This window comes from Tamandua tetradactyla, chromosome 15, assembly GCF_023851605.1.
Source record: "Tamandua tetradactyla isolate mTamTet1 chromosome 15, mTamTet1.pri, whole genome shotgun sequence".
NCBI lineage: Eukaryota > Metazoa > Chordata > Mammalia > Pilosa > Myrmecophagidae > Tamandua > Tamandua tetradactyla.
The window spans coordinates 25,597,110-25,617,365 of record NC_135341.1 but is presented as its reverse complement, the minus strand read 5'-3'; the positions used below and the strand labels follow the sequence as shown (position 1 = coordinate 25,617,365).

Sequence of the window (20,256 nt, the reverse complement as noted above, 5' to 3'; positions counted from 1 at the left end):
AATCTGAGTTAAAATAGTAAAAATTCAAAATGGTAGCATGTGCATCTACTGCATCAGACATAGTTTTTCTATATTACTCCATTCACTTTATATGACACTCTTTTGTCATATAAAATATAAATTGCATATAGCCTTGATATATGTAATTGGGAAATAACTGTATATAGCTAAAGTGTTCACCACTTTTTTCAGCTCTAATAAACATGAGGGATATGACACTCTTCCATCAAAGGCAGTAACCACTACAGCACTATTTCTCCCTGGTGGGAGGCAGAGGCTGGATGGGCACATAGGGACCACCAGTGGGATGTATTTGGTTAAACAAAAAAGCAGACCTTTCTTCATTCCCAGTGAAAATCCTGGGTGTTAAGCATTATGGTGCCTCGTCTATAATACCCAATATATATTTTTATAATACCCAATTTTTATATAATACCTTTTTTAGGTGTGTACTTGGCCTATCCTTACTAGATAATAATTAAAGAGAAACTGTATACTGTTTTTATTTTATTAGCCATGTTTTCAGCCTTGTAGCCCTTAGCACCAAACCTTGCACACAATAAATACTTGCCAAATATTTTAGAATTGTATTGATATTTGAGAGATTTAAATTATTTAGTCACTTGTTAGAAAAAAGAAAATGCTCTTGAACTGCAAAGACATCTGAGGCATGAATGCAAGTGTGACCCATACAGATGAGGTATGGAGTTTATGGAATGAGTTCAAGACAGGAGGTTAGGGTAGACTATAAGGGAGAAAGACTGCTCTTTGTTGATGTCACACACCAGCTCCTGAAGACAGGACACCATCAGAAAAGTGGTTGGAACAGTGCTCCTGGACCTGGGCATCCAAAGGCTAGTCATTACAACCTTCTTATGTTGTTGTCTAGGCGGTATATATTTTTTCCCAAGCATTTACTCTCAGTCTTTATGTGTCCTTATATTTAAAGTGAAGCCATTGTAGATAACATATAAATTTCAATATCTTTTTAAAAACATTCTGATAATCTTTCTCTTTAAATTGGAATATTTAGCCAATTAATGTCTAGTGTAATTATTGATGTGTTTGGAATTCGACCTACCATTTTGTTATTGGTCTCCAACTTGTCTCCTCTTTTTTTTGTAATTGTCTTCCTTCTTTCTGGCCTATTTTTTTTTTTTTTTTTTTTTTTTTTTTTTTTGGGTGGTGGTGGTGGGAATTATTTGAATGATTTGTAGGATTTCATTTTAATTTTCCTTTTGTCTTTTTAGCCAGATTTCATTGTACTGCTATTTTAGTGGTTGCTTTGGGAATTAAACTATAAATCCTTAGGTTTTTCTCAGTCCACATGCAGGTAATATTGTACTGCATTATTTAAAATAATTGGATTTTGCAACTCTATATCCCCCATCTTTTATGTTTTATGAGTTAACATACATAAGCGATAAAGCCTATGAAACCATGTTATAATTTTGCTTTAAACAGTTGTATGGTTTATAAAACAGTTAAGATGAAAAATCAAAAATTAAAAACATCTTTAGCATATACCTGAATATTTACTACTTATGATGCTTTTTATTCTTTCCCAAGGATCTGAGTTTTCATCAGGTGTGATTTTCCTTTAGCCTCAAGAACTTCTGTGAGCATTTCCAGTAGTGTATCTTCTGATAGTCTCTTCATTTTCTGTTATCTGAAAATGTCCTTATTTAGCTTTCATTTTTGAATGAATTTTTCATTTGGAATGATATTTTTGCTGGATTTAGATTCCAGATATTTATGGGGTTTTCTTTCTTCAGCACTTAAAAAATATTGTTGCACTTTTTGTTAGCTTAGTTTCTGATGAGAAGTCAGCTATTAATCATATAATCAGTTGTTCTGCTGTATATATATAGTTGGCCTTTTTCTCCTGTTGTTTATAAGATGTGCACTTTAAGTTTAGTTTAGCTTTCTACAGTTTGACTACAGTATACCTTGGCATGAATTTGTTTCTTTTCATTCTGCTTGGTATTAATTTAATACATTATATCTGTAAATTTCCACTTATCATACAGATTGGAAAACTTTAAGCCACTATTTCTTGAAACTTTTTTTCTGCTTCATTTTCTCTCTCCTATCCTTTGGGATTTCAATTACACATATGTTGTATTGTATGATAGTATCTAGCAGGTTCCTGAGGCTCTGTTAATTTTTTTCAATCTTTTTTTTCTCTGTCTACTTTTGCATTGGACAATTTCTATTGATCTGTTTTCCTATCATTGCCACTTGGCTGTTATTATGTTCAGTAAATGCATAATTTATTTCATATATTGCATTTTTCAGTTCTTCAGAATTTCCACTTGGTTCTTTATATTTTTCTATTTCTCTGTTGAGATATCCTATCTTTTCATTCTTTGTAAGCATATTTTATTTTACTTTCTTTAGAATACTTGTAATAGCCACTATAAAATTCTTGTCTGCTAATTCCAAAATCTGGTTCACTTTTTGGGCAAATTTGGTTGATCTTCTTTTCTTGGAGGATGTATTCCATTTTATTGGCTCTGTATATGTTGGGTAATTTTGAATTGCATCTTGGACATTATAAGTATTAAGTTGTGAAAGTCTGCATTCTATTATTATTCTCAGATAGATGTTATTCTTTTATTTTAGCAGGAATTATCTTGACTGGACTTGAACTGCAAACTCTGTTTCTTGGGACAGCTGCTCAGAACTCAAGTCTAATGTTTACTTATTAGCTGAGCTAACTTGAATCTGTTTCATAAATGTGTGGTTCAGAAATCACTAAAAGATGTGACAGAATTTGAGGATTCTATCTCTGTTTTTTTTTTTCCTTCTGAAGTTCTCCCATTCCCTTCTATAGTCATGATTTCCCAAGTTTTATTTTTTGGTTACTCAAACCAGAGCACTGAACTTTTTTCCAGTTGCACTCCTACCACCTTTCAAGCACCATGCCAACTATTCTTAGCTCTGGGCTAATAGCTGTGAAAATGGGATCTACTTTGAATGCCTCCCCTTCTCCAAGTGTGCACTCCCACTGGAGTCTGTCTTTCATTCATTCTCTCTTACCTTCATGTTGCTGCTACTGTACTAAATCCTGGTTTCATAGATTTCTTTTTCTGCAGAGTTGTTTTTCAGTAGACTCCTAGTCCATCAGTCCCAGAAACAAGTATTTTTTTAACAGAATTATTATGGTAATATATGTTCCTTTTTGAAAAATAAACTTTGATGTTATCACCTTTAGATAATCACTATTGACATTTTGATACACATATTTCCATTCTTTGTTTTGTGGCTCGGAATATTTACATACATACATACATACATACATACATAAATACATATACATAAATACATAGAAATGCATAAAGGTATAAAGACATAAATATATTGATAAATATTCAGTGAGCTCACATTTTTTTGTAATCTGAGTTTCTTTACTTAAAATAGTATATATGTCTTTCATTACACTTACATTATTTGATGGTGGCTTAATTTTTCAATGTATGAATGCTTAATCTGTAAACCCAATCTCCTATTGTTTGGTATTTAGACTGTTTCCAATTTTCAATATTATAAATTTCACTTAGGTGAAGGTCTGTCTAGTTTGTGTGTTTATGTTAACTATTAGTTGGTGAACTATTTTATTGAAATAAATTCCTAGCAATGGTATTGCTGTATCAAAAATAAATACATTCTTTTAAAGATTTAAAAATATAATGTACCAAATCAGCTCCCCATAACGATTATATTAATTTATTCTATCACAATCTATGTAGTATGTTGAATAATGGGCCCCCAAAGATATCAGGCCCTGAAATGTATAAATATTATTTTACAAAAGAAAAGGCTCTTTGCGGGTGTGATTAAGTTAAGGATCTTGAGACAGGGGAGATTATTGAATTGGTCCCTAAATGCTATCACAAGTGCCCTTATAAGAGAAAGACAGAGTGATTACACATAGACAGAAGAAAAAGGTAATGTAATCATAGAAGTAGAGAGCCAAGTGATATAGCCACAAACCAAGAAATTCTGGAAACTACCAGAAGCTGGAAGAGGGAAAGATTTGATTCTCCCCTCTAGCCCCCAAAGTGAGCACAGCCTGGCTGATACCTTGATTTCAATCCAGTGTTACTGATTTCAAACTTCTGACCTCCAGAGCTATGAGAATAAATCTCTATTGTTGAAGCCACCCAGTTTGTGCTAAGTTGTTATAGCAGCCCTAGGAAACTGTTCTAGTTTGCTAAGCTGCTCAAAGCAGATACCAGTGAAATGTGTTGGCTTTCATAATGGGAACTTATTTGCTTACAAACTTATAGTTTTGAGGCCGTGAAAATCTCCAAATCAAGGCATCATCAAGACAATACCACTGTCCTGAAGACCAGCTACCAGCAATCCTGGACTCTTTAGTCACATGGCAAGGCACGTGGCAGCATCGGCTGTTCTTACCCTTCTCTTCTGGATTTCATTGCTTCCAGCTTCTGGCTTCCATGGTTTTCCCTTCCTTAATTTGAATTTAATTCTCTTATAAAGGATTTCAATGAGAGAATTAAGACCCACCCTGAATGGGATGGGTCACATCTTAAGATCCTACTCACCAAAAGATCCTACTTACAATGGGTCCATACTCAATGGAATGGATTAACTTTAAGAACATAGTTTTCTGGGGTACATTCAGCTTCAAACCATCATAGAAACTAATATAGTTTATGAGCATGAATAATTTCCTCTATCCTTATGAAATCCTCTGTGGTCTTAAAAGATCAAATTAAACTTTATTTTATGATTCTTTGTTAACAGTTCCTAAGCCCCATTTATATATATTCTTGGCATTGTAAATCCTTGATTTTGGGGTCTATTGGTGAAATAGCCAACCTAAACATATGCATTTCTTTTTTTAATGAAATACTGTTTTTTCAATTTTCCCTTAGCTATAAGAATCTATAAAAAGCAGGGTGAAAGTGAAAGTGATTAGACTCAAATTACTTATGTTCTGTATCCCTTGTTCTGTGATTTTTATCAGTTTTTATAAAGGTGGTGCCATTTCAATCTTTACCTAACTGAACTTAGAGTGAACACATCTAGTTCTGATAATTTTCCAATACCTTTTTCATTATAAATTCTATCTCTTTTATTGCAGTTGATTTAAATTTTATACCTCATCTTAGGTTAGTTTTCATAACATATTTTTCTATAACAAGATTTTTCTGACTTCAAATGAAGGTATTTAATGCTCTCTACATACCTTTTGCTATGCCTAATGAATTTGAGCCATAAAGTGCTCTCCTTTCCATTGCTTTCTAGATAATTTATAATCTTACTTTTGATCTCTCCTTTGACCCAAAGGTTATAATATAGGCATGTGCTTCTTAATCTATAAATGATGACTATTATTTTAGTGTAACATTTGTAATGTTATTGGGTTATTATGAAAAAAAAGCTGTCTACAAGTCCTAATGTGGACAGCTGCTTTCATTTTTCTTAGGTAAATACCTAGGAGTGTATGGCAGGATAATATGGTAAGGGAATGTTTAACTTTGTAAGGAAGTGTCAAGTTATTTTCCAATATGATTATACCATTTTACATTTCTTTCAGGTATCTTGGAGAGTTCCTGTTGCTCCATATTCTTGCTGACACTTAATATTGTCAGGCTTTTAAATTTTATGTAATGAATATATAGTGGTTTCTCACCATACTATTTCTCTTATAACTTGTGATGCTGAGCACCTTTACATGTACTTATTAACTATTAGGATATTGGTTTTTTGAGACTCTGTTCAAATAGATTTGCCTATTTTATTATTTTTTTATCTTCTGTTGACTGAGTTGTAAGAATCCTTTATATATTCTGGATACAAGTCCTTTGTCATATATATGTGTTGTCAATTGTAGCCAATGAGAAATCAAATAATATGTGATACTAATATATCAATTTTTTAAATGTTAAGACCTGGTGGAATTAGTTTAAAAAAAAATTATGGGCCAGGATAACAGATTGTATGAGGCATGGCACTCTGGTTAAATTCCAGACAACAAGTTACTGTGCAACACTCATTGATGCCTAAATATTTTGTAACCAACTGTGCAAAAGTATTATTGTAAATTCTTTAATTTCAAATTATATCATTAACTCTCCACTGGGTGCAGACCACACAGTTTAATTGTACTTGGCACATTCCTTCCATTCCTTTTTGGCTTGCTAAAGCAACACAGAACATGGCGAACATATAACATCTATGTATGTGACATATTACATCACATTTCAGGCTGTTACTAGCAATCCATCTCTCAATTTGTTAACTCAATTGATTTAGAATTACCCTTATTATCTATCTAGTATGACCTTTTGTGAACTTTCCCAAGGATTAAGTTATATGTCAGAGGCTTTAAAAGATGCATTTACCATTTTAGTTTCCTGGGGGCAACAAGAAGATCTATTTTCCCAACATTACTCAATTCCATCCGAATAATATCTCCTTTACCTGTAGAGAGAGCAACAATGCTTTTCTTTGTGCTCAGCTCAGCCTGCCAGCTGATCCTTCTCCTATGTTCTTTTTCCTTTACACTCCCCCTCCCAAGCTTGCTTAGTGTACAGATATCAGAAACCAACCTTGCCATCTCCTGTGAATTAGGAAATATTACCACAGGCAGGACATTGTTGAAAAACTAAATTTAACAAATAAAACTACAGTGAAGTTTTAAATATAAATCAGACTCTTCCCTAGGATTTAGTTTTAACTGCACACCTTCTAAGAAATTATATTTTTACTCCCAGAAAATTACCTAGGAGAAAAAAAATGACAAGAGTAATCTATTTTTTTCACAGCTGGTTGGTTGGCCAGAGTTTCTCATCAAGGAGTACATGCTGTTTGCTCCCCAGATGGACAGCCTGGAAGAGCTACAAATCCACAGAGCCTGGGACACAAGGTGGAAATTATACTGCCAGTGTTTTTAATCTTGCACAGCTCTGCACACTTTGAAATTGCAAGTGGCCCATTTCCAAATGAGCATCTTTTGGGACACTATCCTGTATCTTGTCAGAATGAGTCCCATTAAATCCTCAGCTGGAATTATACCAAAAACTTGAAGTAATTATGGAAAACTTATTAAAAAGTTGAAGCCCTAGACTGTGACAGCAAAAACACTTAGGAAACATTAACAGTAATTGGAAATCTCTATGAGTTTTTCTTTTCAATCAGTCCTTGTTGATGGCCAAGCAAAGAATGCCCATATGAGAAGGTATGAAATTAAAACACCCAACTTCTAAGAGGATAATTGCCTTTTGTTTCATTAGAAAAATGTCTTGTTGAAGCAGTGGTGAATTGCCTGCCAAACAGATGCCCGTGGCTGCCAGAAGAACACCAGTCTCCCCTTTGTTTCCCCATCCGAACTTCATGCTCACGGGAACTCTGCTGTGTTGTGAGGCCCCTTCCCTCCCTCCTCTACCATTCCACCTTCAAAATTTGCTGCTTCCTTATAAGTATGAAAGTTAAGAACATGAGTATTAGGAAAACAATTTTGAAACCTGGCCCAGGAAATACTTCTTTTCTTTTTTTTTAGGGTTTTTTTTTTTGTTGTTAAATATAACATGTAAAAAGAAAAGAAAGAAAAAGCAATGATTTTCAAAGTATACTTCAACAAGCAGATACAGAACAGATTTCAGAGTTTGTTATAGGTTACCATTCCACTATTTCAGATTTTTCCTTCTAGCTGTTCCAAAACACTGGAGGCTAGAAGAAATATATTTTTTCTTTTTTGTGAAAAATAATATTTATACAAAAAAGCATTAAATTTCAAAGCACATCACAACAATTAGTTTTAGAATAGATTTCAAACTTTGGTATGAGTTACAATTCCACCATTTTAGGTTTTTACTTCTAGCTGCTCTAAGATACTGGAGACTAAAAGAAATACCAATATAATGATTCAACAATCATACTCGTTTGTTAAACCCTACCTTCTCTGTATAACTCCACCATCACCTTTGATATTTCTCCCACTTTTTAAGGGTATTTGGGCTTTGCTCATTCTAGCTTTCTCATGTTGGAATGGGCTGTCAGTAATATGGGGTAGAGGAATGGAACTATTTGATGTTCTAGGGAGATTGGCCTCTCTGTGTTTCAGGATTTATCTGGTTCAGGGACCCATCTGGAGGTTGTAATTTTCTGGAAAGTTGTTCCAGTACATGGAACCTTTGTAGAATCTTATATAACACCCTAGGTGTTCTTTAGGATTGGCAGGAATGGTTTTGTTTGGGATTTGGCAAGTTATGGTAGATAGCAATGTCTAATTGAAGCTTGTGTAAGAGTGACCTCCAGAGTAACTTCTCAGCTCTATTTGAACTCTCTAAGCCACTGATACCTTATTTGTTATACTTATTTTTCCCCTTTTGGTCAGGATGGCTTTGTTGATCCCATTGTGCCAGGGCCAAACTCATCCCTGGGAGTCCTCTCCCACATCGCCAGGGAGACCTTCACCCCTGGATGTCATGTCCCACGTAGGGGGGAAGGCAGTGATTTCACTTGCAGAGTTGTGGTCCAGGAAAACGTTTACCAATAAATTTGGGGTTTTGTTACAAAAGTAGAGATTATTAAAATCATCTCTTCCCTTCAATCACAAGTATGACTCTAAATTTATCTTCAGATGGGAATATTTTTAAAAGGAACTTTATCAAGATGGGAAACGTTTCCAATCTGTATGTGTATGAGAGAGAAAGAGGGAGGAAGAGGGAAGGAGGAAGAGAGAGAAAGTATAGGTTTTTGGAAAAATCATATAGAAAGTAATGAGTTTGCCCATTTAGAAATGGGGGTTTTGTTTGTCTTTTTGTTGTTGAGCTGTAGGAGCTTTTATACATTCTGGATATTATATATGGTTTCCAAATATTTTCTCCATTCTGTAGGTTGTCTTTTTACTTTCATGATGGAGTCATTTGGTACACAAATGTTTTTAATTTTGATGAAGTCGCATTTATTTATTTTTTAATTTGTTGTTTGTGCTTTGGGAGTAAGGTCTAAGAAACTATTCCCTAACACAAAGTCTTGAAGATGTTTCCCTGTTTTCTTCTAGGAGTTTTATACTTTTGATTCTTATACTTACATCTTTGATCCATTTTGAGTTAATTTTTGTATATGGAATGAGGTAGAGGTTTACCTACATTCTTTTGAATATGGAGATCCAGTTTTCTCACCACCATTTGTTGAAAAGACTATTCTTTCCCCATTGAGAGGACTTGACACCCTGCTCAAAAATCAATTGATCATAGATGTGAGGATTTATTTCTTGACTCTCAATTTGATTCCAACAGTCTATATATCTGCTCATATGCCAGTACTGGGCTATTTTGATTGCTATAACAGTGTAGTAATATAAATGTGAGGAATAAAATTCCTCCAACTTTGTTCTTTTTAAAAATGGTTTGGCTATTTGGGGGCCTTTACCCTTACATATAAATGTGATGATTGTCTTTTTCATTTGTGTTTTGGGAGTAAGGTCTAAGAAACTATTCCCTAACACAAAGTCTTGAAGATGTTTCCCTGTTTTCTTCTAGGAGTTTTATACTTTTGATTCTTGTACTTACTGCAAAGAGGCTACTAGAATTTTGATTAGGAAGGTATTAAATCTGATAGGGTAAAATTGACTTCTTAGAGATATTTAGTCTTCCAATCCATGAACATTGAAATATCCTTTGATTCATTTAGGCCTTCTTTGAGTCTTTTTTTAGCAACATTTTGTATTTTCCAAGTAGAAGTCCTTTACATCCTTGGTTAAGTATTTCGAGATGTTTGATTCTTTTAGTTGCTATTGTAAGTGGAATTTTCTCCTGATTTACTCTTCAGATTACTCATTACTTGTATAGAAAAACACTGCAGATTTTTTGGTGTTGATCTTGTACCACTTTGCTGTTTTTCTTCATTAGCTCTAGTAGCTTTGTTCTGGATTTTTCAGCATTTTCTATATATAGGGCCATGTCATCTGCGAATAGGGAAAGTTTTAATCTTCCTTTCTAATTTGGGTGCCTTTTATTAGTTTTTTACCCTAATTGCTCTGCTAAAACTTCTAGCACAATGTTGAATATCAATATTGACCATTGGTATCCTTGTCTTGTTCCTGTTCATAGGGGGAAAGCTTTCTTTTATCATTGAGTGTGATGTTAACTGTGGGTTTCCATTTTATGCCCTTTATCATGTTGAAGAAGTTTCCTTATATTCCTAATTTTTTGTGTGTTTTATAAAAACAGGTGCTGGATTTTGTGAAATGCCTTTGCTGCATCAATTGAGATGAACATGTGTTTTTTATCTTTCATTCTATTATTGATTTATATCTAAAATCAATATATTACATTAATTGATTTTCTTTTGATTAACAACACTTGCTTACCTGGGATAAATTCCACTTGATCATGTTGTATAGTCCTTTTAATGTGCTGTTGAATTTGTTTTACTATTATTTTTGGTTGAGGATTTTTACCTCTATATTAATCTGTTTTCTTTCCTTGTGGTATTTTTATCTTGCTTTGGTATTATGATGATGCTGGCCTCATTAAATGAATTGGGAGTGTTCCCTCCTCTTCAATATTTTGTAAGTGTTTGAGCAGAATTGCTCAGGATTGTTGTTAATTATATTTGGAATGTTTAGTAAAATTCCCCTGTGTAGCCATATGGTCCTGGGCTTTTTGTTGTTGGAAGATTTTTTATTATCTATTCAATCTCTTTACTTGTTATCTACTTGTTATTCTGATATTACTTCTTGAGTCAGTATAGGTAGTTTGTGTGTTTCTAGTAATGTTTCCGTATTGTTCAGGTTATCTAATTTGTTGGCATACAGTTTTTCATAGTAGCCCTTTACAGTGCTTTTTATTTCAGTGGTAATGGTCATAATCTACCACTTATTTTTAAATTTTAATTTGTGTCCTCTTTGTCTTTTTCTCTGTCAGTGTAGGTAAAGTTTGTCAATATTATTGATCACTTTAAAAAAACAACTTTTGGCTCTACAGTTTCTATTGTTTAAATTGTCTCTTCATTTATCTCCATTCTAATATTTGTTATTTCCTTCCTTCTCTTTGCCTTGGATTTAGTTTGCTCTTTTTTTTTTTTTTCCTTTACTGATCCCTCCGGTTGTGAGATTATATCTCTTATTTGAGATTTTTCTTCTTTTTAAATATAAATATTTTAGAGTCATAAATTTCCCTCAGAACACTGCCTTTGCTGTATCCTACAAGTTTGAGTATGTTTTGTTTTTGTTTTCATTCGCCTCAAAATACTTACCAATTTCCTTGTGATTTTTTCTTGGACCCATTGATTGTCTCTTCTCATTTCCTTCTGTATATGTTTTTGAAGGTATTATTGCATGTGCTTATCATGGGGCTTCAAATTTAACATCCTAAACATATTACAAATCACATTTGTTTTAATACTAACTTAACTTCAAAAGTGTAACACACTCTACTTATACTGTCTTTGTCCTATCTCTTCTTATGTACTTGTTATAAATTACATCTTTATACATTGTATATCAAAAATGATAGATTTGTCATTACTTCTTATGCATTTGCATTTAGAACCTGTAAGAAGTACATAGTGAAGTTACATACCAAAAAATATAATACAATAATACTGACTTTTATAATTTTTCATATGGTTACTTTTACTTTATGCTTTATTTCTTTATGCTGCTTCAATCCACTGTGTAGCATCCTTTCCTTTCAGTCTGAAGAACTCCCTTTAGAATCATCTGTAGGGCAGGTACAATGTAACAAATTTCCTTAGCTTTTGTTTATCTAGAATTGTCTAAGTCTCTCCCTCATTTTTTGAATGACAATGTCACCAGATATAAACTCTTGGTTTGTAATCATTTTCTTTCAGCACTTTAAATATTTTGTCCTACTGCCCTCTTGTCTCCATGGTTTCCTTTGAGAAGTTGGTACTTAGTGTATTGGGGCTCCTTGTATATAAGATGTTGCTTTTCTCTTGCAGCATTCAGAACTCTCTCCTTGTTCTTGGCATTCAATGATTTGACTACAATATGTCTGGTTATGGTTCTCTTTGAATTTATACTGTATGGGGTTTGCTGGGCTTCTTGACTGTGTATATTAGTATCATCTGTTAGATTTGGAAAGTTTGCTACCATTGTTTCTTTGAAATATTCCTTCTTCCCCTTTCTCTCTTCTCTCTCAGAGATTGTCATAATGTGTACATTGGTACACTTGATAGTGTTCTTAGGCTCTGTCTACTTTTTTCATCACTCTTTTTTGTTTCTATTCCTCAGTCCAAAGTATTTCAATTGTCTTGTCTTTAACTTCACTGTGTCTTCAACTATATTGTTTGTATTTGGTTCCTTTTAAAAATGTCTCTCTTTGTTGAGATTCTCATATTGTTTATTCACCATTTTCTGGGTATCCTTTAGTTCTTTCTCCATGTTTTCTTTACCCCTTTTGAGTAAATGAAGATCATTTTTTAAAAAGTCTTTGTCTGGTATGTCCAAAGTCTGGTCTTCCATGTTGATGGTTTCTGAATTTTATTTAGTTCTTTTGGATGGCCCATCATTTCCTTCCTTTTTTATCATGCAATCTTTTATTATACACTACATATTTAAAATTTTAATGTGCTCACCCTAGTATTTAGTGCCTGAGTTCCTTTTCTTATGTTTGTTTCCAGCTACTGTTATGACAAAGATTTTCTTTAGTGCTTGGAGTTAACAAAAACAAACAAAGCGATGCAAAAAATGCCTTTTGCAGTATTTGCAAATTGACTTTGCATTGGCTGATGCTCTCCTTTGGAGTTTAGGCCTCCAATAAAGTAGATCAGTCCAAGACAAAGTGTGGGTCCTCTCAGTCTTTCTGAGCCTGTGTCTTGTCCTGGGCTTGTTTTCATGACCTTAGGAATTCTTCGATTTACAGGAATCTGAATGCCTCCCTTTGCTCCCTATGATATACATTTTCCCTCTTCCTGGTGCTCCATTTTATGTCTTAAAGCATATAATCCTTTGCCCCAACCTGCTTTGATTTTATTGTACTTGCACTGAGTTAGCTGTCTTCAAGCTACTTCTGCCTGCTAGGTATGGTCTGGGAGGGTAAATCAGAGGTGAATGTGCTGGTTCCCATGATCTCAAGCTGCCACCTGATAGATTTTTATTGACATACAGGTGTAGTAGTATGTGCATAGGGGTTAAACTTCTCCCTCCAGAACAGGGTCTGGGTTACACGAAGGGAGTGTAGGTACACTGGGGAAGGGTTGGGTGAGGGAGCCCAAACAGGCCCCCATGAGCTTCTCCTACCTATTTTGACTTGTATTTCCTTGATTGGAAACTTGTCCATTTGCTGCTACAATTTAATTGTTTTCTGGTGGTTTGAGGAGATGCCCATTTTTTGCAGGGTATTCAAAGATTTTGTGGGGGAACAGGGCTCTAGTGTCTTTTGCTGCCCTGATAGTTTTTTAGAAGACCTCTACTTTGTTTTTAAAGTTTGTTGCTCTTAAATTGAGCAAGATGTACATATGCTCATGTTTGAGTTTTTATTACTGTATTCTGGGAGTGTATCCTAGGCAAGTTTTCTTTTTGTTGTGTTTTAGAAGGACTTTTACTTACCAGCTCAGGACGACTTGAAAAGATAATTTGGATTCTTGAGAGAGGAACAGCAGAGAAAAAATATGTCAAAATTTGGGCTTATTGGAGGCATGTCTGATTTAGAGAACATATCTAATGAATGTAACTGTATCCCTCCCTTTACTTTTTTTTTTTTTTTTTACAAATGTTCTAATACCTAACACATTTGTTCCAAAGAGAGGGACAAATTGCATCTGGAAAATCAGGTTGAGTTGTGTTTACCAGATGACAGGAGAGGCAATAACAAATTGAAGTAGATTCAGGATAGAGGGATAAGGATGGTGAGGAGTTTCAAGAGAGAACTCTGGGGGAAACTGATGTGGAAAGAGAGTTTCAAGAAATTCTGTGTGCCTGCAGAGGGCAAAAAGTGCCACCCAAGAATACAAGGAAGGGGACCTAAGGTATATTGTTGCCCCGAAATGAAGAAGAGTAGTAGGCTGGTAATGATTGGAGCATATTTTACTTCTGTAGATGTGATCATAGCATGGCTAGACCACTATTAGTTGAAATTATTGTTCATTAACTGAACAATTGAAGTAGCTAACTCTAGGTCCCTTCAAATTCTAATGTCTATAGTTTTATGAGATTGAATTTATTTCCTCAAGAGGATGAGAAATATTTTGTAATTAATAGCCTCCAAATGAATGCCAACACTCTATAGTAAAATCACTTTTCCTAAATATTTTACATATTCTATTGTTACAATCGCCTCCACAACTTTTCCCCTCTTAGATATTATGAGTAAACTTTACTCCAACCTAAATTTAATTTATCATGGCTTCTATGGTAGCTTTAATTAATGAATTTGTTTTTTGGGGGGGGGGTGGTACATGGTCCAGGAATCGAACCCTGGTCTCCCGCAAAGGCAGGCATTCTAACCACTGTGAATTTGCTTTTGAAATCAGAAAGTGGTTAGCATAAAAAGGATGGTAAAAATCATCATCCCCTTTGAAAACCCAAGGAGAGAACTTTGAGTCAGGTATCATATTTTAAAATCGGGAAAGCAGTTTTGGAATAGATTCGGAATTCCCTACGCAGCATTTGTATTCTAAATATTCTAGTTGTGAGAGAACTGTTATGGAATTGCTAGATTTTCTATGACTTGAAAATAGGATCCTAATATGAGGTGACTCTAAATTCTAGAACAGAATTGGGATCTTTCTAAATAACAAATTATTCTTAGATTATTAAGTGATGGTTCTAATAAAGTGGTTATGGTCCTGCTCAGTGTGAAGTTCAGTGAGAATGTATTGAGTGACAAGTTAGAAGACCATTGAATTTCTATTTCCATTCAAACCAATAGCTGTGCTGTACTTCCCTGCAAAATGAACTAGCATGCCCTGGCCTTATTGCCTGCTCAGGAAGAGATTAAATTTAAGAGAATTAAAAGACTGATAATTGAAGATAATTTAATTCTGCCTTGCAGGGTAGGTGGGGTGAAAAAAGGAAGGAGGACTGGGAAGCAGTGAAGATGGCAGGAATATGGGGAAGAGAATTCAGGGACAACAAGAGATCACCATTTCTTCTTGCTAGACACTGCTTTGCTTATACTTAATAAATCCTTTTTCCTCGGCTGCTCTTACCTGTCAGCCACTGTAACATCTTGTTTGGTTTTTGCTTGTATCATTCAAGATCCTTAGGGTAAAATCTGTTCTCCTAGTTGCTTTCAGAATAAGATAAAAGTAGTGGTGCTTGATATTTAGGTTCCACTGCTTTTGGTGTAAGTATCTAGGGACCGGTTGGCCTTTGATCTGACTTCCTTGCCCATACTGATCTCTTGATCAGGGCTAGGAAGAAAAGGACTTCCTTTGCTAGTCTCCATGCCCTGTACTGGGACCAGCTCTTGTGTTGTCTCTGCCTACCCTCTCTTGGCTCCAGTAGGGATGAGTTCCAATTTGAAGGGATTTACCTTGTCTCTCTAGTGGTGTAAGAATCTGCTTTGATCCCTAAGATCAGAGTTTTTAGGGGGTGGGGAAACCACTTACCCTGGGAATATAAATTCTGGAAAAGAAGTTTGAGAAAAAACTTAAAGTTCCAGAGGAATGTATTAGGCTTAAGTGAAAGGGCAGAAGTGGCCAAGCATTCAGCGTCTCCTGCACTCCTCTCTCCCCTCCAGTTATGTTCTCCTTTGGCTGATATTCTATAGTCTGCAACTTCTTTTGCTTCCCTGACAATCCCTGCTCTCTAATGAGAAACTCAGAGCTAGAATCAGTTCCATCACCAACAAAGAACCTACTAGTGAGTCACTCCACTTGGTCTTATCTGCACTTCCATGTTACTGTTCCCTTTGTTCCCCACTGACATCTAAGTTTTCTTTGTCCATAATCTGAGATCCTATTCAGTGATTATAAAATAGCAGTGGATTTGCTTTCTGGGTGACACAGAGACACATATTGATCTTAAGATATTTCTATACAAATGGATTAAGTAGTGTATTAGTTTCCTACTACTTATGTAACAAAGTAACACAGCTTCAAACAATTGTGATTTATTGTATTATAGATCAGGAAGTCAGAAGTTCAAAGTCAATGTACTGGTAGGGCTGCACTCAGGAGAGAACCTGTTTCCTTACCTTTTCCAGCTTCTAGAGCTACTTGCTTTCCTTGGCTTATGGCCCAATCTTTATATCATTCCAACCTCTTGCTTCTATCTTCACATCTTTTACTGTCCATGTTGATCTCCTATTTCCCTATTATGAGGCCACTTATAATTACATCAGGCTTACCATCTAATCTAGGATAATGTTCACATCACAAGATCCTTACCTTAATCATATCTGTAAAGTTCCTTTTATTACATAAGTTAACATTCACAGGTTCTAGGAATTAGCATGTGGGTATCTTATTTCAGGGGAAGGGAGGCATTACTTAGTCTACCACAAGAAGTATTCATTGCAGATACTTTTTTAAAAAAATTATATTAATGAAACCAACCAACATACAAACATGAACATTTTTAACATATGAACATTCCATACTTGGTGTGCAATCGATGGCTCACAATATCATCATAGTTGTATATTCATCACCATGATCCTTTCTCAGAACATATGCATCACTCCAGAAAAAGAAAAAAGAAAAAACTAATACATACCATTCCCCTTACCCCTCCCTCTCATTGATCATTAGTATTTCCCTCTACCCAATTTATTTTAACGTTTGTTCCCCCTATTATTTATTTATTTATTTTGCAGGGTCAGGCACAGGGAATCGAACCCAGGTCTCTGGTATGGCAGGCTCTCGCCTGCCTGCTGAGCCACTGTAGCCCGCAGGCTATTTATTTATTTAATAAATAAAATTATTTATTTTTAATTCATATTTTTTACTCATCTGTCCGTACCATAGGTAAAAGGAGCACAATGTAGATACTTTTTGAACTCAATGTTTTTCAACTGAGCAATATATAGAAATTTTTCTGTAAAGGAATACAGTTTTATAGACTCCCCAAGTGTTGACTAATTTATTAAACTAATACATAAATACATATAAACATTAGACTGCTTAAAAACTTCTCATGTTTGTAGCTCTTATGCAACTATAAAACTAAAACAAATTTACAAATTAAATACAAACAAGTTGTAAAGCCAATAAAATTAAGTAGTTAAATTTAATGTAACAGATGATGTTGTTTTACTAAAAATGGAAGTACAGTGAAAATATGAGTAAGGTGCTGACCATTGGGATTCATCTGTATATAGATAGGATGCACTGACATGATTTGGTTTACTTACTTGAATCCTTACTAATTCCATTTCTGATCTTTTTCTCATTTGTCCCAGACAATGGCAATATTACTACTTGGTAACAATACAAATACATGCTCAGAATTTGCACAGCAATAGTTGATTAGAAATGACAATCCAGATATGCTTTCTTTAAAAAAGATTATATTTGAATTGAAAAACCAATGAAAATTTCCTACATTGTATTCATTTGAGAAACTACCTGAGCCCAGAAGAGATACTTTAATGGTATAAATAACAGGAAGTATAGGAAGTATTTTTCATTGAGAATATTCTTTCATGTTAATCTTATCATATCACTTAGCTTAAACTTTTTCACTTTTGTGAAATACACCAAAGCTCCTTAAGAAGGTATTTAAAGGGCTGCCTTTTCAGTAGGCATTTTCACCATATTTTTGGTGGGGACAAAGATTGTTTGCAAAAGACAGAGCGAGAGAGAGAGAGAGAAATTGAGAGTGATGGGGATGGGGGATAAGTGAATGAGAGATTGTGAATATATAAGAAACCGGTTTAAGTTATCCTAAAGAGTTTAGCTATTTGGTTACATAATCAACATGGAGTAGATGGACTAGATACACTGTAAATGCATCCATAGCCTGGAGAAGTATGAGCTCCCAGGCCTGGCTGTAGCTGTCTCTAACCTTAACAAACCTGTAATTTCCTTAGCTTTCCACTCTGTCAGTGAGGATTGGTGATATCTGATTTCAGAAGCTTCTTTCAAATTAAAATTATTTGGTTTGCCGATCTCCATACTGTTCTAGAAACATCAGTCTCCCACACTGATGTTCTGCACAGAAATTCTGATCTTTGGTGCGGTCAGTGAAGATGCTTAGTAATTCTGCAGGTGGTGGGACATTGCACACCCCCATGCTGATCCTGCTGAAACTCATATGCTTATAATTATTTCTTTTTCTTGAACAAAATGTAAGTTTATTATTTCTACATTTCCATGAATAGTTCTTTCTTAATTCTTTGATTAGCCATAAAGGCTGTTGCATTTTTCACACTTGATGTAATTTTATATTATCTTTGTAAAACGAAACCCTTACTTCTAAGGTGGAAGAAATATTGAAAAATCAGCAAGGTATATACAAATTTGTTTTCTTGCATTAGAATTTGGCAGCTAATAATACTCTAATTTAACTATATAATATTTATCAGAAGCCATAATCTCACAAAATCCTACAGGCCATACAGAATTGCCTCAATTCACCCACTGTTGGTGAGCTCACTTACTCTTCCTTTTTCTCTTTTATATCCTCAACTCCAAGCCTGATAAGGAAATATAGCAATTGTTTTAAAAATGTATTTATCTTGATCATTACCACATAATTACAATGAAAATACCTTGTTTGTGTACAATGTGTAAACAACATCTAGTGAATGGAATGTACAAATGAACAAGCAAATAATGCTTATTAGATCCAGCCAGGGTTCATATATTGCATTTAATTGCCATAGTCTATTTAGTTCTTTTTTTTACATTGTGGGAACATATATACACATAAACTTTCCTACCTCAACTGCCCCCAGGCATATCATTCAGGGAGAGTAATCTCACTCACTGTATTGAGCTACCTTCACCACTATCCATTGCCAGAACTTTCCCATCATCCCAAATAGAAACCGTGCACCCATTATATGTTAGCCCCCCACCCACTCTCCTGTTAATCTGTACTTTAATTTCTGTCTCTATGCATTTGTAATCATAGCTATTTCATGTAAGTGGAATCATATAATATCTGTCCCCTTGTGTCTGACTTATTTCACTCCACTTCATTTGGTTTTATTATGAGTACATTCTACTGGAAACCAAAGGAAGGTTGGAGAGAGATTGGATGGGATGAGGTTGTGGTGTTGGGAAAGTAGGTACAATTCTTTGGTGTGTGTTTGGAGAGATTTTTTTTAAATATAGAAAATAATGATATAACTAACATTGCTGTATGTAACAAACATAATTACCAGAACTAATTTTTTTAACATTTCTTTTTCATATCTTCTTCCAGTCTTTGATTTTAAGCAAAAAGATAATACTAATGAAATTGAGGTTCCTTTTCTCTGCGTACACACATTTACATAGAAAACTACATATGCTAGGGATAGCATACAAACTTTTCTAGTAGATATTTTTAATTTACATATCCTCTACTTCTTTCTCTTCTTCCTTTTCCTTTTCTTACTTCTGGTTTAGTATTTTTCATATATATTTAAGTCTTCTGTAAGCTAAGAAGCTGTGTTTTCCAGGAGCTAGTATTTCCTTAAAATATATTTTCTTTTTCTATTTACAATGCTGGCTCACTCAGAAACTTAGAAAACATTGAAAATGCACAAACTGGGATGATGTGGAATGGTAAATTTACTCAAATTCCTGCCAGCTGAAGCCAATCATTAATATTTTTATTTACATCAGTCACTCAAGCCCACATCTCATTCCACCCCATTTCTTGCCTTCTTCCTACCAAAACTCCTTGAAAGAGTCGGCTACACTCACTGCAGTTCCTCTTCCATCCTCGCTTCAATCCACTTCAGTTGGGGTTTTCGCCCCACTATACCAACTAGGTCCCACATCCAGTGATCAGCTCCCAGTCCTCTTTCTACTTGCCTTATTTGGCACATATGACACCCCAAACCATGGACTCCTCTCTCTAATGCTCCATATCCTTCAGCAAACCACATCATCCCCACCTTAATAACATACCTATAATTTGACCCTTCTCATACCTGCACCACTACCTTCCTGGTCCAAGCACCATCATGCTGATGTGGATTTTTGCAATAACCCCCTGGTCTCCTGCTTGCATTCCTTCCCTCTTTCCATCCCATTCTCAATATAACAGCCAGGGTGATTCTTAATCCTAAAACAGATCACGTCCAGATCTGTTCAAAACCCTCCAATTCTGCTCATTAGAAGGTCCACAAGGCCTGGTATGAACTGACCACT

At 34.8% G+C, this 20,256-nt stretch overlaps 1 protein-coding gene across 33 annotated transcripts in view; it reads left to right on the top strand.

The window, feature by feature from the left end:
• Positions 1–20,256, top strand: part of LOC143656990 (uncharacterized) — a 402,509-nt gene that overhangs the window by 224,779 nt on the left and 157,474 nt on the right. For 28 of the 33 annotated variants that reach the window (XR_013162690.1, XR_013162706.1, XR_013162697.1 and 25 more), the window contains one exon: positions 6,801–6,901. The exons of 4 other annotated variants lie outside the window; for them this stretch is intronic. Coding sequence is in view for 12 of the 29 variants with exons in the window: in XM_077128840.1 (XP_076984955.1) it covers positions 6,801–6,901 (101 nt within the window). In the remaining 17 variants the exon portion in view is untranslated. Of the gene's footprint in view, positions 1–6,800; positions 7,523–20,256 lie in introns of those variants that run through there. One more of the 33 variants, XR_013162688.1, reaches the window with a different exon arrangement.